Here is a 23,197-nt window from a genome sequence, read left to right as displayed (position 1 = left end):
GCGGAATTCCTGAGTTATGTCCTCATATGCCTTAAGACAGTTCATGACACACAACTTTGGAGCATTTAGACAAGGTGGATACAAGATCGTTCGGGAAAGAGACTTAGTATGACGACTTACCGTGAACGTGACCCCATTTCGGGGGGAAAACTCTCGCAGAAATATCCAACGCACAAGCATCAGAAACTCTCCGACAGGAGACTAAACACAAAAGCATAACCGGCTTGGATGAGATTTCCTTCAAAGAAAGATATTTATTTGGCTGCCAAGACAGAAAATGATTCAAAACCAAATTAACCTCCGATAGGAAGGAATAGCGCAGTTCCGGGGGCAACGACAGACGTATACCCCGCAGGAGCCTACAGACGAAAGGATGTTCCCCTACCGGAGACCCTTCCACTGGGCAATACCCTGCTGAAATCGCCGACCTCACCATGTTAATTGAATTGTATGCTAGGCCGTCTGTTGCCAAGTCCGCAGGAAAATTCAAAATTGGAACGACACCCGCGACCACGGGATCCAAATCCCGTCGAAGACACCAACTAACCCACCTTGTCCAGGCGGACCGATAATGCTTTGTGGTGCTGTCTGCCCAAGCTTTTGACAGGAGAGCCTCAGCGGGTCTCGAAAGGCCCGGGAGTGACCATCGCTGCCTGAAAGCCACCACGCCACGAGGTGGAGAGACCCCTGGGTGAACAAATGCTGCTGCTCCCTGTCCGGATTCAGAAGGAGATGAGGAAACCAGGGGAGTAGGATTGGAGAATCCCCAAAAAGTTCCAGAAGAACCGGAAACCAAACTTGAGACCTCCAATATGGCGTCACCACCACCACCTCCGCTCTCTGGTGGCGAATTTGGGCCGCCGTTCTCACAATCATCGAGAATGGGGAAATGCGTAACCCCTCTCCTGACCCCAATCCTGTAGAAACGCATCCAATGCAATAGCAAGTGGATCCGGCCTCCAGCTGAAAAAACGCGGATCTGGTGATCCAGGCACGACACAAAGAGGTCCACCGAAAAAGGTCCCCAATGGTTGAGTAACCACCTGAAGACCTGAGGGTCCAGCTTCCATCGGCTGGAATCGTGGAGGTATCTCGAATGCCAATCCGCAACCTGGTTGTCCTGGCCCAGAAGGTACTCCGCTGTTACCGAGATGTGATGAGCCAGGCAGAAATCCCCAAAATCCTTTGCCAGATTCACCAAGGCTCGGGAGCGGTTCCGTCCAAGGTGGTTGATGTATCGGACTGCGGACACATTGTCCATCTTTAACAGGACACACAACCGCACTCTGTCCCTGGTCCAGCACCGAACTGCGAAAGAACCCGTCAGGAGACCTAGACAATTGATGTGCAAGGACTGCTCTTCTAATGACCAAGCACCTCTGGTGGAGAATTCTCTGCAGCGGGCACCCTGACCCGACCTGCTGGCGTCTGACTCTATGACCAGGTCCGGAACAGAACCGAGGATCGCTCGGCCGTTCCATGCCTCCATGTGAGTGAGCCACCACGTCATCTCCTCTTTCACCTCCTCAGAGAGGGGAACTGACTGATCGTAGGACAAACCTCTCCTTAGATGCCTTTAGGTGCTGAAGGACCCGATAGTGCAGGGGACCAGGAAATATTGCCGGGATGGAAGAGGGCAGTAGGCCCACCAGCTGGGCAATATGCCGGAGAGAAGTATGAGTTTTGGAGATGGTCTGTCTCAGCTCGTGCCGGATCGTGTCTGTCTTCCGAGATGGCAGACTCAAGGAAGAGCAAGCGGAATCCATGACAAATCCGAGGAACACCACACTCTGAGAGGGCCTGAGGACTGACTTGTCCTCGTTGATCACAAATCCTAGCCCCTGTAAAAGAGAAAACATTTGTTGGAGCTGACTGGTTAACTTCCTGGAACACTGTGCCATGAGAAGGATGTTGTCCAGGTAAACAATCATGCGTATGCCCTGGGCTCTGAGAAACTCCACTGCTGGATGGAGGACCTTTGTGAAGCACCAAGGTGCCGATGAAAGACTGAACAGTAGGGCGGTGAACTCGTAAACCAGATCCCTCCAGCAAAACTGCAAAAACCGACAATTCGGAGGATGAATAGGGACCACTAAGTAAGTATCCTTGAGGTCCAGCCTCACCATCCAATCAGACGGCAGCAGAACATCCCGGAGGAGATGAATCCCCTCCATCTTGAATTGCCGGTAAATTAACAACCCGTTGAATTCTTTGAGATTGATAACCGGGCGACGCCCCCCATCGGGCTTGTCCACCAAGAATATGTTGCTCAGAAATCTGTTGGGAAGCAGAGCTGACCGACAAACACCCCCCCCCCCCCCCACCCCCTTCCCCTGCGAAGCAGAGGGGAGACTTCTTCGTCGACCATTTGTGCATCGGCAACTGAAAAGGAAATAGGACGAGGGAAACTCAGTTGTTGAGGGTGCTCATGAAACTCGATATGAAAACCTTGGATGGTTTGCAAGACCCAAGCGTCTGCTGTAATAGCTGCACACGCGTCATGGAAGGCCGCTAACCAACTTCCAATACGGACCTGTGCAGCTGGTAGAACACTTACCGCTGGAATTACCGCCTCCGGTGTTGTTCTTGAATCCTCCACGGCCCTTGAACTGCTGGCCTCTAGTGGGGTAAAAGTTAGTGTAGTTGGCGCTGGTATTGTACTGTCCACGACCGGAGCCTTGTCCCCCTGTTGGGGTTTTGTTGGAAACCACGGCCAGCAGAGCGGCCCCTGCCACAACCGGCCCAGTGGAAAACCCGGGGGTAGAAGCCCTTTTTATGTTGGACTGGGCCTTGTCCAGCGAGGTAAACTTAGCCACAAATTTACAGAGCTCTTTTACAAAAGGGTCCCCGAAGAGGCCCCCAGTGCAACCGCCCACGCCTGCGAGGAGGCCAAATCCCCAAGTTTTGGGTCTAACTTAATCAACAGGGAGCCGCGACGCTCTGTTGACAGGGCACAATTTGCGTTGCCCATAAAAATTATCGCCCGCTGAGCCCAGTTGAAGAGCACGTCTGGGGGAAGTAGGGGAGCCTGACACCTTAGCCTCCGCTGCCATATTTCATATTTTGGTCATAGGGCCAATGGCATCCAAAAGTCTATTTTGGCATGAACGCCAAGAGCGATCGATGCCCTTCCGGGGATCTTTCATATACTTAGCTAAGAAAGTGGCCCTCTTGGAGTCTAACTCCGAGGTGAAGGCCACCTTTCCCTCCAAAGTGGGCCTCGGGCAGTCCGCCCTCAAGCACCCCCGAGCCTTCTTCTCCAGGGGCTTGCAGAGGCAACCGGCCACAAATTTGGCCACCTTGTCACCAGGGGCCCAAGCTGCAGACCGGGGATGGATAATCTCATCCGGGTCCAACATGCCCGAGTCATCCTATGGCGATGAGGCGGAAGGCACGGCTGGGCGCCAAGGGCGAGAGGAACCCGCCTCATCCTCAGAATACCCTTGTGAATCCGCATGAGGATCCAGAGAGGCTGGATCTGGAGACCCCTAGACAAGCAACAAGAAAAATGCAACTTAACTGGTTGTGAAGCAGCGAAGAAAGAATACCTGTTGTGAAGCAGCGAAGAAAGAGGACGGACAGCCAAAATGGAGGGACTATGTGCGGTTACGGACACTGTGAAAGGAGTTGTTATGGAAACTCCCTTGGGATTATGGGAGTTGCAGTTTGTTCATGCTTTGTTCATCTTTATTTATGGATCGGTTACATTTTTTCTTGTAACAATTCTAGAAAAAGGATTTTGATGCTTTTCTGGCTGCTTTGAAATTTGTATGTTATTAAAGGCGGAGAAAGAAAAGCATAATCAGAGCCTCCGATCCTGACATACAATTTAAAGATAAGAGGATATCAAGACAGATGTCTGGCGTGTGGTAGAGTGGCACTAAGGCACTGATACTGAGGAAGGCAGAGGTGAGGACTTGGGCCAAAGGCCAAGCACACCGAGAAGGGAAGCTTCCTCCTAGCTCAGATAGCTTATGATATGCTTTATATGCTTTAACCATGGATGTACATGCAACCTATGTTCCTTCTACACTGTGATAAGAGTCTTGCCTGAGCCTGACAAACATCCGCATTCTTGTTGGTTGCCTTTTTTGTATTTTAGATCTCCTTCCCTGGTTTACCTACCCTAATTTCCCTTCCTCCCCGTCTGGTCACCCTGTTACCCTGTTCTTATGTAATGAGAGTCAGCGCTGCGGCCTTTGGGGGGTACTGTTCCTGCAAATTTCAGGCTGTGACAAACATACAATGGTTTACATCATTGCGCATAGGTTCCAGTGCCTAGCACGGTCTCCCACTCCCCCAATCCACCCCCCCCCCCCACCATTACAATTGTGTACCCTCAGCCGCTGTCCGTGCTTCTTTTTTAAAATATTTGTTTACTATTACTGTCTTATATAGCACCAACTTGACCCAAAGGTATTGGACTGCTTTTACAGGAGTTGGATTACTTCTTGCTTATAGGGCTTTTTTAAAAAAAATCTTTAAGCCATGTTGAACAATACCATTGACAAAGCCAATAGAAGTGACAAAGACCAAACCTATTGGCTTTGCCAATGCTTGTCATTGATCGTTCCATTATGGTTCTCATGTAGATTTTTTGTAAGGGCATTTTTACCTATATGTTCCATTTTTACTAAAATAATTTTCTATTTTTAGAAAGTACGCTCCACCATTAAAGCAGGGATTGTTATAATTCTTGTTTAGTCTACTCCACCTTCCCCTTCTAAGCTAAGTATTGCCTCTTTAAAGACAACTTTTAGAGATCTATGGATTGCTCTCCCAAATTAGGTGTTTGTTATAAAAAGGTAAGTTTAGTGTCCTCATATACTGGAAAAATGGTCCTTCCACATCACTATTTTGGGTAGTTGGCTTCTGTTCTGTTCATTTGATTGAAATGTTGCTCTTATATAAGGTGGTTTAGAATAAAGATGAGGACAACCAGTGGCAAATCATTTTCTCTATGTTGTTATCAATGTTGCTCTTTTAGTAAGAGATGAAATGTCCGCTATAACATTGCTCACACTCCTTGATTAGAACATGGCTTTCAAAATGAAATTATTTATTGAGTGTGAAGGTTGTCATCTTAAACATATTTGAGTCTCATTATTGGTTCTACTGCACTCTAATGAGAATGTTATCGCTTATTTATTTTTTACTGTGCTGTAGGTACTTCAACACAAGTGACAACAATCTACAGTACTGGGGCCTTGACTATCCACCTCTTACTGCCTATCACAGTTTTCTGTGTGCATATGTGTAAGTATGTGTTATAATGATTTGAGAGCTAGAATGATGTGTTGCAGTTTCATTCGTAATGTGTCTTCATTATCTTTGTGGTTACTGACCTACTTAATGGCAAGAGTGTTCACTTCAATTAATGAGCATTTTTTCTCCACCACTACATAGCAGACACCATATGAAATCTGCATTTCAGATTCAAAAGACTGTCTTCTGACAGACCACTTGTCACAGGCCATGATTACACTGCAACAAACTATATTCAAATACAGGATGTCACTAGGACAATAATTCTCAGGAAAGGCTTATAGGAGCCACTCCTTTGGAGCAAAGTCTTCCAGAGTTTTTTTTTTAAACCATATTTTATTTGTCAACTTGCATATATTGCGCAGGGCTCTGCACGCCAGAGTAATCTGCCAAATCAACCAAAATAAAATCATGACAGCAATCGACTTTTGCAGGATCGGCAAAACAGTACATGAGAACATAAAACGATGTTGCACCCCTCCTCCAACTCCTCCCCCACCCACTCCCCCCCCCCCCCCTAAAGATCGCACTAACTCCATACAGTCTTGTCCGCAGCATTAAGAGGAGATCGACAAGTCCTAATCCAGGCACGCACACCCACCCCGCCCTCCCCTCCATCTGTACTGGCCCAAGGCTTATTCTGGCAACCAAGGCTCCACCATCGCCAGAGGCTCCAGCCAAATACCCCGGTAGTCCGCCCATCGTTTCCATATTTTATAGTGTTTGCGCGGGCACCCCCTGGCCACAAAGATGGGTTGCTCCAGCCCCATGCAAAAGTCCAGACCATTTTTCCAAGCGATCACCGAGGGGGCCCGCGGCGCCTTAGCTATGTCTCGTTTGGCCAGTGTAAGGCCTAGAAGCTGGAGATGTTGTTTGTAGGCATTGCCACCCACCCCCTCCATGACATGTAGCAGTGCCAACTGCGGTGTACGTGTAAGCTCCCAGCCCAGGACCTCGGAGAGACATGCAAATACCCTCCTCCAGAAACGATCTAGTGATGTGCACTGCCAAACCGTGTGTATAAACGTACCCTCATCCCAACCACAATAAAGACACTCCGGGGAAGCAATCAACCCTGCCCGCCACAGCCGTGTCCTAGTAAAGTAAACCCTGTATAGGTATTTGAACTGGACTAGGCAGAACCGTATCGCTATGGCCGCCCCAATCCTCCTCCTCCAGCTCGCCCACATCCGCCTCCCAGTCTCCTCGGAGTTTCAGAAGTGTAGGGGAGCAGTGCGTGACCGGGGACTGATAAATTCGAGAAATCTTCTTTTCCTGCAGATCCCCCATAAAAACTTTTGCTTCAATGGGACTGAATTCGGGTATGGACTCCAGACCCTGCAGGCTAGGGGACAGTGCGTGGTGTAACTGCAAGTATCAATAGAATTGTGTCTGGGGCATATGAAACTCCTCCTGGAGATCCCGGAAGGACTTTAGTGTCGTGCCCCTCAGAACATCTCCGAGGGTGGAGATACCAATGGCGTCCCATCCCCAAAACCCCGGAAGGGCCGCCAAGTCGGGCAGGCGCCCATTGTTCCACAATGGGGTCTCCCGAGTCAGGACGTTCCACCAGCCCATGCGCCGCAGCGCCTGTCTCCAAACCATAAACACCACCCGCGTGGCCGATGGCAGCGCACTCCGCAGCCGCGCCGAGTACAAAAGTGTATGTAGCGTGTGATGCCCCATAAGGCAGCGTTCCAGTGCGTATGCCGGGTCTCCCCTGTCGCCGTACCACCACTCATTCAGGACCAGCAGATGCCAGGCCTGATCATAGGAGAGGAGATACGGGGATGCCAGACCTCCATAATATGTGGATAAGAAGCATGTACGTATAGCCACGCGCACCTTCCCTCCCCCCCCCCCCCCCCCCCCCCCCCAGAAACTACTGCCCAAGCACAGAATTCACCATCCGGAACCATCGAGGTGGGATCCGGTACAGGTAATTCTGCAGCTGGTAGAGAAGTCGGGGGAGTGCTACCATTTTGAAGATCGACAATCTGCCAAACAGTGTCAGGGGCATGCGGGACCAGGACTTAAGGTCTGATGTGGATTTGCGGGGATTCATGTACAGACCTGACGTTTCCCCCGAAAAACTGCATAATACGCAGAAGTCGTTGCCCCGTCCTGTCAACTGCCGTAAGAAAGAATAGAACGTCATCTGCGTAAAGCGCAATTCTATCGGACAGGCCTGTGGCCCATCCCCGTACCTGGGCGTCAATGCGCACCCATGCCGCCAAAGGCTCCATGGCCAGGGCGATTAGATTTGGAGACAGGGGACATCCCTGCTGCGTGCCCCTTTTAATAAAGAAAGTGGAGGGGGTGGCGCCCGCGACCCTCACCGACGCCGTCTCACATAGGAAAGGAAGCGTGGGCCCAGATTGAGTCTAGGGAGCAATGCAAACAGGTAGACCCAGCTCAGGGAGTCAAACACCCTGTCCATGTCCGCTAAGAGTAATGCCGCCGGTTCCCCAGTCTGTTGGATCGCCGCAACCGCCACCTGTGCTCTCCTGATGTTATGCCTGGTTGCCCGCTGGGGCATGAACCCCACCGGATCGGGGTGCATGAGCGAAGTAATTTTGGGCAAGAGGCGATTGGCCAATGCCTTAGCCAGGATTTTGGCCTCCACATTTAAGACAGAGATGGGGCGGTATGAGGCATGGTGTTCCGGGGGACGTCCGGGCTTATGAAACACCACCACCTCCGCGTGTCTCCAGTCCGGGGGGAGCACACCCTTGTCCCGGGCCTCCTCCACCGCCGCCCGCTAATGCTGGGCCAATTGCACAGTATACCGGCGAAAAAACTCACTCGGAAACCCATTAGGTCCTGGTGCTTTCCCAGGGTTAAGTTCTCCCAGAGCCGCTCCAGGTTCCTCGTCTGACAAGGGGGCCTCCAACTGGTCCAGTACCTCATCCGATAACGCCTTGGGTGGCAAATCCGTGATAAACTTATCAATAGTAGCAGCCGACAGACATTCCCTGGGGACATAGAGATCCGCGTAGTATTTAGCAAAGCTCTCCGCTATGGCAGGGGGATCTGTAATCGGGGTTCCCGCAGGGTCCAAAGTTCCCGGTAGGGCCTGGGAGTGAAACGTGCCCTGACAAAGGCGATGCAACATCTTGCTGGACTTGTTCCCCCATTGGTACACTCTGCTGCGCGTTGCCAGCCAGACCTGACATGCCTCATCTATCAATAGTGCAGCACACTCCTGTTGGGCCAAAAGCAACTCCTTGGTCACTCCCTGTCTCACGATTCTGGCGCTCAAGCATCTCTATGTTCGCCTCAGTGCGAGTCAGTTCCTCCCTACGCTGCCTGCGAGCCGCCGCACACCAGGAGATGTCCGCCCCATGCAGAGTGGGCTTCAGTGCATCCCACAAGGTGGCGGTACCAGAGACGGATCCCACATTTGCAGTCAGATACTGGGCAATAGTTTCGCCCATGTGAGTTGCATACTCTGTGTTCTGAAGGTGCCACACCGAGAGGCGCCAACGAAACGGTTGCCTCCCCCTGGCCGTATATAGCTCTATGGACACCGGGGAGTGGTCCGAGAGACCCCGAGGCTTACTCTCCGCTGCCGCTACTCTACCAGCCATCACCCGGGGGACAAAGATATAATCCAGTCTAGAAAAGGACTTGTGGACCGCTGAGAGGTATGTGTATCCCCGGACCGCGTCGTGGGCCCGGCGCCAAGTGTCGACCCAGTCCAGCCCCGTCACCAAAGAGTGTAGTTTTGTAGGGAGACCGCTCCTAGGGCTACCCCCAACCCCGTTCCTATCCATAGCTGCGTCCAGGACGTCGTTCCAGTCCCCGCCCACTGCAGACAATACATCATGCATATCGGCCCACAAGGGTTGCAGCCTCTCAATTAAATTCCACTGCAAAGGGGGAGGAGCATATACGCTGCCTAGCACCAGGGGGTCCTCCCCAACCCTACCCCGGATAAACAGGTAGCGCCCCTGCGTGTCGATCCACTGCTGCTCGTGTGTGTGTGTAGCAGACCCGGCGATGTATCAGGATAGCTATCCCTCGCGACCCCCTCGTAAAACCAGCATGGAAAACCTGTTGAAACCCATAGCGCTGCAGGCAAAGGACCTTCGTGCCCATGAGATGCGTCTCCTGCAACAAAAGAATATCGGCCTTCGCCCTCTTCGCGTGATGGAGTACGGCCCCCCGCTTGATCTTATCTAGGGCCCGCGTATATTCCAGCTTAGAATACGGAGGCTGCCCTGTGCCCCCTGACCACGGTCGGGTACTCTAGCCATGAGGGGGTGCATCATTGTTCAATGCTAATGGTGAGCCTTGGTGGTGTGCGTGTAACCTGGAGCGGACCCATAGTGGAAGTGTGATCTGTAAACATGAACACCCCCCCAACAAACCTCCCCACCACATACCTCAAGAACACTGAAGTATCTGTCCCAGCAGGGCTGATCCCCAATCCCCAACGGGGGGATGGGCACTGCCCCAACCAATAGATCCCCAACGCACAGCCCATAACCACCTGGCAGGGCTCCCTCCAGCTCAATCCTGACGGTGAGACAAGCCCATACCAGGACCTCCCGGGAATCAGTAAATGTAGTTCCGCAACACTTCCCTGGCATCCTCTGTTAGGGTTTGAAAGTGTGGCTCCCTGGGTCCGGCACCCCTCTGGAGGAGGCGCTGCAGAATTGTGAGCGCCGCCGGGACCGTGACTGTCTGTTGCCCCACTGCCGTTGACCATGGGGGCCCCCCCGAGCCGCATCACTTAGGGATGAGTCTGACTCTCTTCCAGGTGGTGTGTGGGGCCTCACCCAGACAGTTTCATCTGTCCACCTGAATACCTCTTCCGGAGTGTAGAAGAAATGTGTGCGGGAACGAAAAACCACTCAAAGGCGGGCTGGAAACAGCAAGGCATATGGAAGCTTAAGTTCTCTCAGACGGGCCTTGGCTGCCATGAAATATTGATGCTGCTGCTGGACCTGCCTCGTGTAATCAGGAAAGATAAGAATACGAACATTGTTGAACAGCAAGGGTTCTTTGGCTCGGGCCTGCTTCAAAATAGCGTCCCTATCCAGATAGTTCAAGAATTTGGCAATAACCGGCCGTGGGCGAGCCCCCACAAGAGGCTTCTGCATAAGTGCCCTATGGGCCCGCTCCACTACAAAGCATCTGGACATAGCCTCAGGGGGGAGCCAGCCCTCCAGCCAGGTCGTGAGGAAGCGTTCCATATTACCCTCTTCACAGCCCTCCGGGAACCCAACGAATCGGAGATTGTTGCGTCGGGCCCGTCCTTCTGCATCTTCCGCTCTAAGCGTGAGGCCCTTCTGGATAGTCTCTATCGCTGCCACCTTCTGCTTCAGCACCGTGACATCATCTTCTACTCCCGATATGCGGGTTTCAGCCTCAGTAATACGGGACACCGCATTACGCAGGTCCTGCCGCAGCAGCATAACGTCCGATCCAACTGCCCCTATGTTTGCATCTAGCATGTCCCTGGATTGGGTGATAGCGGCCATGAGGGCCGCGTTGTCCGGCACGGCACCCAGCTGGCCCCCGGAGGCTCCGGCCGCCGCCCCCGGGCCGGTAAACTTGTCAATAGGCCCCTGCTTGGCCGAGCCACCGCCTCCCTTATCTCTTGTCATGGCTGTTTCTCTATCTTCCCGGGCGGGCCCAAGTCTGACCGAGTGGGGCACACACAGAGATAATCACATATCTAAACGCCTCAACGCTCTTTCCTCCTCCTCCCTCCCCATACCGGAGGTGGATAATCTGCTACTCAGCATGGGAACCGACTCAGGCGCCCTCACACTGCTTCTCCTTTACCGGCCACCACACCCCATGAGCACCTTTGCTAATATGTTGAGCGAACACCTGTCCTCCATTTTGACACATCACGCTAGCTTCGCACTTATTGGCGACCTCAATTATTGGTATAACGACCCTAAGGCTGGCTCTCACGCCTCTGAACTGTTCGAAACGCTTCATAGTTTGAACTTGACGCAACAGATTCTCTGCCCTACCCTCTCTAAAGGCCACATCCTCGACCAAATTTGGTCACACAACCTAGTGCTGTCTCAGCCTATTGTCTCTCCCGTTGTCTGGTCAGACCATCTCTTAGTCGACACGATTATTACCCTCCCTGGTAGTCTCCCGGCTCCTCGCATGGCTGGCGGGCTCTCTAGAAAATGGAACACACTGGACTCCCAGGCCTTTCTTACGGCCCTAGCAGAGACGAGCCCAGCCCGGGATCTCACAGCCTGCCCGGATATCGACACACTAGACAGCAACATCACTAACTGGCTCAAGTCGGCCAGCGATCAATTTGCCCCGCTGATGCGATTCCCCCCCACTAAACATGCCTCCTCTCATAGATGGTATACGCCTGACCTCAAATCACATAAACTAAAAGTACGCCAACAGGAACGTATCTGGAGACATACCTACTCTGACGCAGCTAGATCACTCTACATTAGTGCGCGTAGGGAATACAAAGCAGCCATTACCTTAGCCAAATCAGCCCACTTCTCGGACAGGCTCCTCTCTGCAGCCAACAAATCCAAGGAAGTGTTTAAAATTATGAATGAGCTCACCACTGATGACAGAACCCTTCCTGCTCAGACCCCTTCCCAAGAAACTTGCGACGCCCTCAACCTTTTTTTCATCGAAAAGATTAAAAAAATTAAAGATTCAATCCACTCTCCTTCCCAGCCATCCCCCCAGGTCGCCACGCCTGATAACCAACTGGTCATTACGACGCTCCCTGCTCTTAATGCTGACTCATTGGCACGAGTCGCAACGAGAGTCAAATCTGGCTCCCCTAGTGACTGTTGTCCTCCCTCAGTCATGCGGGACATCTGTCTTAAATTACCGGATCACATCCTCCCTTTGTTGAACAGCTCCCTCAATTACGGCTCTGTCCCTGCATCTTTTAAGGAGGCAATTTTGGTGCCCCTCTTAAAAAAACCTGGGGCTGACCCAGGAGAACCTTCTAATTATCGACCTATTTCCCTTCTCCCCTACCTCTCAAAGTTACTGGAGGCCCACGTTACTCAATTCCTGTCACACTTCATTGAGTCCTCTGGCTTCCTCGAGCCCAATCAAGCTGGGTTCAGACCCGCCCACTCGACCGAGGCGGTCATCCTCGCAGTTTTGAATACTCTGAGATGTAATGCGGACGCTGGCACTCCTCAAGCCTTGGTGCTACTGGATTTGTCCGCCGCGTTTGACACGGTGGACCATAACATCCTCCTCCGCCGTGTTGCAGAGGCGGGCATCCAGGGCACCGCCCTCAACTGGATCACGTCTTTCTTAACTAGCAGAACTCAGGCTGTACGTCTGGGCCCTTATACAGCCGAGAGAACTGCAACTACTTGTGGAGTCCCCCAAGGCTCCTCCATCTCGCCGTTGCTGTTCAACCTCTACCTTCGCCCACTCATTCAGTCACTCAGGGACTGGGATATCACGGTGTATAACTACGCCGACGACCTGCAAATCATCTTCCCACTGAACTCCCCTAATGCGGTTAATACCTTCCATTCCGTTATGATCCACATTTTGGATTGGATGAACATTAACCAACTAAAGCTGAACCCGGGGAAAACTGAACTACTTCTCCCTGGCTCCAGTTCTGGTCACTGGGGCCCACAGTTCTGGCCCACTGAGTTTGGCCCTCCTCCGGCTCCGCTGAAAACAGTGAAAAGTCTTGGCGTGATAATAGATGCGGAACTCTCTCTAAAAGCCCAAGTGGGGGCTGTCATTTCCTCATCTATGCACCAGCTCAGAAAGATCCGCAAGGTTAGCCACCTACTTTCATCCCCTGCATTAATTCAGGTCGTCATCTCCCTGGTCCTGTCCCGCATGGACTTCTCCAACTCCATCTACCATGGTCTTCCCCAGTGTCTTCTACATCGCCTTCAGATTGTCCAGAACCAGGCGGCCCGTCTTATCTATAAAATCCCCAGGTGGCAGTCAGCAAAACCACTACTACAGCGACTTCACTGGCTGCCGATTAGTCAAAGGGCAGCTTTTAAGATGGCGTGCATCATCTATAAAGCACTTCACTGCACCAGTCCTGCGTTCTTGCAATCCTCAGTCACGGCATACCAGCCAGCGCGTAACCTACGCTCTGCCTACCTCCACTTACTGACTGTTCCCAGAGTCAAAACCAAAAAGTTCGGTGCCCGCTCCTTCGCCCTCCTGGCCCCTTCTCTCTGGAATTCATTACCTCTCCCCATCAAGTCTACCCCCTCCCTCCTCGACTTCAGGAAACTGTTAAAAACTTCCCTCTTCCCCCCTCCTTGCTAACCTATCTACTGCTGTCTGTTACTCTGCTACTGCTCTCACTCCTCTGTCATTAGCGCCAGGAAACCATTGGTGTCAGTGCGCTTTATAAGTCTCATTTAACATAACATTTTAACATAATGCCAGCTCCATGGTCCGACCCAACCGCCGAATGGGCACCAGCCAGCAAATGGCCCCACCTCCCAGGCCCTCCGGACGCCCCCAAGGGACCCTGTCCCACCTGAGGCGTGCAGGCACGTGGACGCGGTGCAACCAGCCTCCGGGATGATATTGTCGCAGACAAGCGGGCAAAGCCCACTCACATACTCTGTCCAGCGTCCCAACAGCAGGCACCCTCAGCGGCCCATCCCACGTCCCTGTGGCCCGATCCGTCGGCTGCCGATAAAACCAATGCCCAAAATCACTCCAGAAGCAGCTGGCAGGGTGCAGGTGGAGGAGATGGTTTGTAGGCCCCCCTGCGGCCCAACTATGCTGCCGATCCCCCCGCTCACACCGACACACGAGGTGGCCCAGACTGTCTCTACAGGGGTTAAGAGAGCCAAATGATCTCCCGGCAGCCCCCCCACGCGGCCCGACAGCGCAGCCGATCCCCCGCTGTGTTATCAGACACGGGGGGGGTCGTCACTACAGTGGCTGTGTGAAAGCCCCAGAGGGCCCGAAGCGTCTCAGCAGGGGGGGCAGGCCAGCCAAATGATCCCTCGGCAGCCCCCCACGCGGCCCGACAGTGCCGCTGATCCCCCGCTGCGATAACAGGCACAGGGGTGTGTCACCACAATGACTGTGCGAAAGCCTCAGGGGGCCCGAAGCATCTCAGCAAGGGGGGCAGGGCAGCTAAATGATCCCTCGGCAGCCCCCCACGCGGCCCGACAGCGCCACCGATCCCCCGCTATGGTAACAGACACGGGGGGCTGTCACTACAGTGGCCCCACGTGAGCCCCCGAGGGCCCAAAGCATCTCAGCAAGGGGAGCAGGGCAGCCAAATGGGTGCAAGGCGTTGTGAAGGGGGGGCAATGAGGCCTACCAGCCTCCCGGCAGCCCCCGGCGCGGCTCGACTGTGCCGCCGGTCCCCACTGTGGCGCCAAAGAAGGAAGGCCCACACGAGGATCAGGCCAGCCGCCTCTATCACCGGCCGCCTCTACCCTCGGGCACCTCCACTGCCAAAGGGTCCAGCCCTGGGCCGCCGCTCCTGCCGCAAGTGCTCAGCCTCACCTTCGCGGCTGGGTCCGGCCGCCGGAACTCTCCTTCCAGCTCCGGCTGCCCCGCTGTCCGCGTCACAGGACCGCGGCGCAGCCCTCCACACTCCGGTCAGTCGGTGGGTCTCCGCCGCAGGACCGGTACTCTCGCAGCCGCTTGGTGCACCTGCTGAATGGGCCGATCTCCGCACTCAACCCTCAATCGCCGACAGTGGCGCTGTACGTGGCTCTCCAGGATCTCCTCACTCCTAGGCCTTTCCCCCACATCGGCAGAATCTCACCGCCCCAGCCGGCTCCCAGCACCCAAATCCCGTCGGGCGATGGCGTAGCCGGTACTGTGCTGCGGAAACATCTAGTTATGCATCCTTCGTTCCGGGATGCCAGGATATGCGTCGGATGTTTGGCGGGCTGGACGGAGCCACGTCCGCCATGTTGGCTTACCAAGCCACACCCCCCAGTCTTCCAGAGTTTTAGCTTTTTATAATAAGGAATAGCGCCCCACTAATTAGATATGTTGATTCCACGTGTATGTGTGTTTTTCAGTTTGTTCAAATGAAATTTCCTTTGGTTTACAGAATGCTGAGCACATTTAGTCATGAGAACATTACAGTGTGTCTTTCATTTATCATATTTTTAAGACCCAATCAAGGGGCCTACCATGAATGTCAAACATCTTTTGTGTTTTGCTCAAACAGGGAGGTTGAAACAAGGTACCTTACACTTGATAGCATGCAGTCAATCTACTCCTCCTTAAAGAGAAAGAAATGTTTCTGTGATCAGTTTTAAATTTGATTTTTTAAAATACTCTCTTATAGTTCCTTAGATTCAAAATTTGTCTTGGTGCTTTTTTTTATTTGTGGAAATGATAAAATATTGGTACTAAATTGATATCATTTCCTGCCCAGGTGGAACACTTTTCAGAACAACTGTGGTTTGCGAAGGAATTTTCTTTTGAAATGAGGCTGGCAGATTTATGGCCTACCTAGCAACTGTAAATAAGAGGTTTGTTGAGGACAACTATGCAGGCAAAATCTGTAGCCTGTGAGTACCTAATAATATAAAATACATCACGTCTCCATTTTACCATAGCAAAAAAAGTAAGACTCCTTTTGTCATCAGGATCATAGAGACATTGTTTGTGATGGTGAATCCTAAAGTCTGACTTTGAGTGTTTGTAGAGATGGTATGGTTGTCTTCAGAGAATGTATTTTCAGCATTTGTTAGTCTTCCGGTGTTTTCCCACTTTGAGAACCCAATATTTCCTGTTACTTGCATATTCTGGCCTTTTCTTGAGACATGGTGCTTAAGTGTTTAAAGGTCTTCGGTATCCAAGCAAGGGACAGCCAAGGCAGCAGTGCCTTTTGTACCTTCTTAATCTCCAGAAGGAATTTGCAAGATTTCACTGAATTTATATTGGTCCTAGATAATAGGCCACATTATCATACAATTTCCAGCATCATTGGTACCAAGATTTTGGGTTGGCTCGGCTCCACGAGTTTGTCATCTGCATAAAATGACCTGTTGTATACTTTCAGTGCTCTTTGTATGCTCGTGTATCCACTGGGTATTTCGTAACCTTCCTGATTTACAGGAGCAAATGATAACTGGACATAAGATTTTACTTCCTGGTACCCCTCTCTAATGCCAACTATCAGAATATTTACATCTTCTATTCATGTGCTTGCATGGTTTGTAATGTGGACTGGTTTCCCCACACGCCCAAAAACAAGACCACAAGTAGATTCATAGATATGGGCCTCCTCTTGGCAAAGAGGGAAGTGACGAGACTCTGGAAGTCGAAGGTGGGCCCCACACATAGGAGGTGGATTAAGGAACTGCAGAAATGGGCGGCGAGTGAAAGTACACTTAGATATCAACTGGCGAGCCGTAGGGCAGATGATAGGGCGCTAGAGACGGCCACAGAGTGGGAGGTGTTGGTGCAGGCCCTGCGCAACAGCGCGGTTGAGGAGGAAGTGGAGCCCTCTGATCCTGATGATGATCCCCGGACAGTTCCAACCACACACACACACACAGTAGATAGTCATTTATTTCTGATACGTACCCAAGTCTACATATTAAGGCCGAGACGAGTAGTAGGCGAGGGCACTGGAGGGTGGAGAGGGAGGGAGATAGGGGGATAGGGACTGGAGAGGGGGAATGACTGGGTGGGGGGGAAGGGGGGGAGAAAACTTAAAAGCGGAACATAGACATCCCATAATGCTATAAACAACTGTACAGGTTGACATAGGGTTACGTATAATGACCTACATGTTATCGCTGCCCGGCCTCTGGGATGTGGGCTTACAAGCTGTGTATGGAAGCCTTAGGGCCACGAAAGGAAACGGCACTGGCATTTGCGGTGCAGGGTCCTTATGTATGTAAGCTGATTATCCTATTGTTCTGCAATAAAAACGGTTTAAAAAAAAAAATGGTTTGTAATGTGGTATGTTTTCCAGGTTTTGAGTTTTAAGACAAAGTTTAACCGTGAATTCCTAACCCACAGAGTCAAATGGCTTTAAGGCAATTTTCTTTTTTTGGTGAGCCTGTTTGGTCAGACTCATTCAGTATTGTGAAATGGTATAAAGCCACTTTGATCAGTAGGTACAAACCGAGCATTAAAATACTTCTATGTCTCCATTATCTTTGTCAGTTTGTTGTGGTCTATATTTAACGTTGACAAGGGCCCATTCATCCCACAGTTGTTAGCATCCTCAGAGGTGCCAAGTTGCCTTATGTCCACATCTGTCATGCTACCGAGAGCTTGCTTTATAGTGCGTGGTGTTGAAGTGCATGCAGAGTGCTTGACAAATGGGTGCTGTTAGCTAACGTAGCCATCATTCTCTTTAAACTATTTGTATCCTCTTAACTACCACACTATGCAGCATCTGTCAGCCTCTTGACCCTCTGTCACCAAGTGGCATCATAGCTAGTTTTTTACTCTCTATGTATGTCGACTGCAACAGAAAGTGGTCAGTGTAAGTCGGGCCTACATATTCCCACAGCAAATATTTTGGTAACTCTCCTTTTCTATAACTTTTTTTTATAAATTATAGTGTAAACCCGTACATACGAAAATAATGATTGTTTGTCCATTGGATTCTTCGTATGTCATCCTTCTGAGGTTCTCCATCATGTCCTATACGAATGTACAGCTGCCTCAGAGGGGAGGATATATCCTTTTTCTCACTCATTGCAGAGTTGTAACCTTCCTCACCCCAAGATCATCAAAGACCGGCAAATTCTCCCAATATGTTCACTGTTTTGTTTATAGAAAAGGATGGATCTTCTGCTCCGAGGCTTACTTTAAGACAGTCCTGTCCGTGTATCTCTCCCTTTAGAACAGAGGTCTTCAAACTTTTTAATGCTGCACCCTCCCACCACCCCACACCTATTTTTTCCCCTGTAAACAAAACATCAGTGCCCCCGGAATAAAAGTGTTTTTTCGCAATTGTTTCATAAAATTGACAGAGCTAAACCTATTTAACAATTGAAAATTCAACAATTGAAACATTGCAATAATGTTCGGTTATTCCTTTTAAAAATGCAGTCATATACATGATGGTCAACATGCTCTGGGCAACCTGAGCTTCCTGATGCATAAAAACATCCATAATGTGATTCTTTATCAGAAATAGGGGAGGGAAGGATTATTTGGAGTCTCTTCCGATTTGACACCTTCTCCCTGCCAAGTCATGAGTTTCAGAAGAGGTTGCTAATGGCCTATTACAGAGTCACTGTTTTATTCACTAAAACTGAAGTACTATTTTCAGCATGATGCTCCTCTTGGCCAGAGCCTGGCGCTCCACCCCACTGAGATCAATTTGGGCCCTCAATTTGAAGACGCCTGTTTTAGAATGATGGAACTCCCATCTTTGTCCACAACTTGCTTGCAAGATTTGATTAGTACCCCCTGTGTGATTCAGACTACAACCCCTTTAACATAGTTTGAATAAGGTGTAGTAGAGCTTCCATCCCCATTCTGGTCACCTGGGAGAAGACTTAAGTGTAAGCATGCCACCCACATCCTCCTCTTGAGCACGAAGAAGCCAGTTCTTTCAGTCTTGGTATTATTATGTGATCTCTGATATTCCAGTGCTTCACATTTATATTCTTCTCACAATGGGCAGCTTATGAGTGAACAACATTGGTTTGGTCCAAATCTCTCAACTCCAAACCCTGTTCACAATTATATCTTATGGTTCCCCCTAAAATGCACAATGGTACTAGCTGTTTATCCTCACTCCGTATCTCTATAATCCTGTTTATAAAATATGTTCTAAGAAATTTTCAGTACACAATGCTTTGAACCCTTCACAAATCCTACAACTTGACCGCTGCATTGGCTTCTTTGACTTTGTATTCTAGTACCTTAGTTTTAGATGTTAGAACATCCTCTGTTGTCCATAGTGTTTCACTGTGTCTCTTAACTGAGAATATCGTTCTCTTTCACCGCACTGCCTAAAATAGTAAGGAGATCCTTTCTTAGTAGGTTATATTATAAACACACTTTCCAGTTCACATTGAGCAATTTTCTTTATTCACAGGACTCATTTAAGCAGTAATTACCTTTTTTGCCACTTCTATACACACAGTTTATTTTGTTGTTGGGGTTCTTCATTCTGCATCCAGATTGTGTATTGGTGTAATGTTCCAACTTATTTGATTAGGAGCTCTTTTGTGGGTATCTTTGATGATAATGATTCCAGAGCATAGCTCAGATTCCTACAGTTATGAGATGAGTGCACACCACAATGCGTATGTATGGATCCAAGGGTCAGTTCTCCTCAAAGCCAAACCCAGAATTTGATACAGATAGATCAGCCAATGAGTGTTTTAGGTCAACGATAGAGGCCCCAACATACATAGGGTGCCACACAATCATGACTTCAGATTTTTTTTAAATGTGTATGAAAATTTAAATTCATACATAATGCAACAATAACCGTGCATTTCTGGAACCTTTAACAGTACCACCCAAATCCCTGGTAATTTTAATGATCTAGGTGTCTCCAGTGTGAGTGTAGAAGCCAAATTAAAGAGGTACTCTACTGCTGTTAGAAACATAACATAGGCATTAAAGAACACGTTGCTTGGAGATTAACCCTGTGGTACTCTGCATGTTAGCAGTCCAAAAGATGATGGAAAAGAAGGAAATGAAACTGCCTCAACCCTATCCATCAAAAAGTAGGCAATTCATTTTCACTCCATACCTCCAATACATATGATATGCAGTCTGAAAAGCAAGATTTTATGGTAGATGGTCCACAAAAAGCAGTCTAAACCATGCACAAATTCTAATGATGTAAAAAGATCTGATATTACATTATGGATTTTATTTATTTGTTAGGAGAAACATTTAGTACTTCACTAGAGATAGAACTGTTTCCTTCTATAAATAGTTAATAATGAGGGAAAGATTTTATATCAGGTACTGTACTTTTTTTTTTTTTTAACTGTATTTTTACTATTTCAAAACAATTGAATACAATCATTATCAAGATACATGGGCAAGCAGGTATTTACGCAATGAGAGTACAACATGGTCGCATCTAAGCACAGGTAACATAGAGATGACCCATATACAATATATTAGTAGCAACCAATAAGCTTTGAAGATACTGTAATAAAGAAACTCTCTTGCTGCACCCTTGCTGCTACTAAGCAAACTCCCTTCCCTCCCTCTTATCCCACCCCCCTCCCTGGCGTAACACATATAAGCGATAATCATGCCTACAATTAGATACATCTCAAGTGGGTTCAATAATGGTACATTACCTCAAATAACAATACATTCCGTCAGAGTCAGAGGCAACTATGATCAGAGATGCCAGGGACATCTACTTGAGCAGTCAGTTCAACAGTGGCAAGGTCATCATCGAAATCCGTGTCTGTGGTTTTTAACTACTAGGTTTTCCCAAGCCCTTGCCATCTCTAGTGCTTTTTCACTTTTGATCCGCTTCTCTAATTGTAATCTAACAGTTCCCTCAAACTCCGCCCATTTAAGGAGGTCAGCCTGCCATCTCTGGTTGTTTGGTCCCTTCCTGGATTTCCAGTGAGCTGTAATATCTCTCTTTGCCAGAAGAAGGCCTAAGTCCCAAAATGTGCTTGTAATTTTTTTCTTAGAGATATGGGGAAATCAGTGCAGCAGGCAGAGGCCTTTCAGGTACTGTACCTCACACAATATGTGGTAGTAGCAGTTTATATCTACACATGTAATATTAAGTTGATTCTCTTTCATTTTAATTCATACTTTTTATTTCTCACTCACTTTTTCTCTCATTAACTCTTATTCTTTCTCATTCTCCCTCTTTCTTACCCATTTTCTCTCACACTCGCACACTCTCTTTAATGATTGATTTAAAGCTATCTCTCTTCCTCACTCTCACTGTCTATCTTTTTCTTTTACTGTGAACTAAATTCCTACATACATCTCATCCCACACCACCAACAAAGCCTGAGTCCACCAAGGATGCCCAAAAGGGCATAAAACAGATTAGACACAATGTTGGCTGGGAACAGGCCATATAATTTCTGTTGGACTTCGCCCTTTTTGCAGGGTCATCCAGGAACGTTTTGCCTTCCTACGTTTTTTTTTCTGACTTGTTGTTGGTGGTTTTCTGACTCTGGGCACTTTACCACTGCTAAAGTGCATGTGCTCCCTTTTGTAAATTGTTGTTGAGGATTAGTGATTCCGTGATCGGTTAGTTGATTTACTTGTCAGACCCTAGTACAGTGCACAATGTGTGCCCAGGGCCTGTGAATCAAAAGCTGCTGTTGGGCTTGCAGCACTGATTGGGCCACCCAAGAAGCAGTTTGTAAAATGTGGCTCAGGCCTGCCATTGCAGAGCCTGTGTGCAGTCTAGGACTGCCATGTCGACTTGGCAAGTGCACACACTTGCCAATCCCCAAACCTTCCCTTTTCTGCATGTTAGTCACCCCTAAGGTAGGCCTAAGGTACCCCTGTGGGCAGGGTACATTGTATGTGAAAGGAAGGACATGGCGCCTGACTTGAAAGAAGGGGTTAGCATACACCAGGGGGTTTCAAGGATATGGGGTAGCTCCAGTGGTGCGCAGTGTCCCTGAGATGGATTGGGGAACTGGCACAGGGGTTCAAAGTCCTAGTGGTGTACGGGACACTCTACTGACTCTATATGAGAGGTGCAGGGAGAGGTGTTCCCCCAGGGTAGAAGTCCTGGTGTGTGAGTGTGGAGACCGCCCAGAATAATGTGAGTTGAGTGACAGAGACAGTCAGACACTGTCTGGCCAATCTCAGGAGAGTAGTGTGGGGTACTTGTGTGAGGCACTGGATGGTAAGGCAAAGGATAGCTTGATTAACACCTGTGTGGGGTTGTAGGATTCAATTCGTGGAGAGCATATTTTAAGTCCCTGTTTTCCAGAGCTATGCCAACGCCTGGTCAGAGTGTGAGTTCTCGGACCCCAGGGAACACACACTGGAGGCAGACCTTTTGGTGGATTCCAGAGGGTCTGAAGAGGCACTGGGGGTGATCCTAAAGGAGGTGGCTCAGGTTTTCCCCAACCAAGTGAGGTATGGGAGGGTGGTGGTAGCCCAGATAGGTCCCAGAGTAGTGGGAGGGGCGTAGGGTCCCATGTCCTTTCTCAAAGGAGAAGGAGTGAGAGTGTGCGGTGTCCCGAGGTGCCCGAAACCCAGTCCCAAAGCCTGGTTGGTTCCATGAGTGAACACCAGGAGGGGGGCCTAGTCTTTACTGGGAGGCCATCCCCTGGGGGGGATCCCAAGGTATCAGTTGAGCTGCGGGAGACTGCTGTAACCAGCATTCCACCAGCTCTGGTGTCTTGCCGCACCGCTCCAGTGGGGAGGTTGCATGAGTCCAGAGAGAGGGGTGAGAGGGGGATGCAATCCCCAGTGGAAGGACCAGTGGCTCACGGGTTGCCAGCTCTGAGATCAGAGCACCCCAGGACTGACCCTGGTGAAGCCACTTCTGGCCTGGGAGGACTTCATGCTCTGTCAGATGGACAGGAAGCTGGAGACCAGCGCCAGGTAGACTTTGACACAACTCCAGAGGAGTGTGTTTCCCAGGGGGGGGGGGGGGGGGGCAGGGTTTGGTGTACTCCCCCAGGATTCCTTGATTGCCAGGCAAAAGTCCAGCCTAAGGGTACAGACCCTGAGTTGGAGGGCCAGGTTCAGGCTGTCCCCCCTGACCTGGAGGAAGGGGCGACTGCTAACAGTGCCCCAACCGGTTTGTCTTCAGTGGACTAAAGGTGCACGGCACCTGGGGCTACTGCCCCCCACTCTCTGATGCCACAGAGGTTGGAGGACCATGAAAGGCCTGGGGCCTGGCTCTCATCACTGACAGCTGCCAGTGGCCACTGTGGCTAGCTGTCCTGGTGGACAGGGTCACAACCCGGGGGTGGACTGGGCCACACCACTGTATTGCCATGTGAGTACTGTCTGTCTGTTGGGACACACCAGTGAGCAAGCTAAGGTT

At 50.1% G+C, this 23,197-nt stretch overlaps 1 protein-coding gene across 1 annotated transcript in view; it reads left to right on the top strand.

Annotated features, from left to right (window-relative positions):
• The window catches only part of ALG6 (ALG6 alpha-1,3-glucosyltransferase), a 302,197-nt gene that overhangs the window by 111,014 nt on the left and 167,986 nt on the right, over window positions 1–23,197 (top strand). Inside the window, exon 3 of the mRNA XM_085602411.1 lies at window positions 5,167–5,256. Within this exon, the coding sequence (XP_085458537.1) occupies window positions 5,167–5,256 (90 nt within the window). The remainder of the gene's footprint in view (window positions 1–5,166; window positions 5,257–23,197) is intronic.

The sequence above is a fragment of the Triturus cristatus genome, chromosome 4_2, assembly GCF_964204655.1.
Source record: "Triturus cristatus chromosome 4_2, aTriCri1.1, whole genome shotgun sequence".
NCBI classification, from domain to species: Eukaryota; Metazoa; Chordata; class Amphibia; order Caudata; family Salamandridae; genus Triturus; species Triturus cristatus.
The sequence above is the reverse complement of the archived record's forward strand: the minus strand, read 5'-3'. Positions and strand labels throughout refer to the sequence as shown.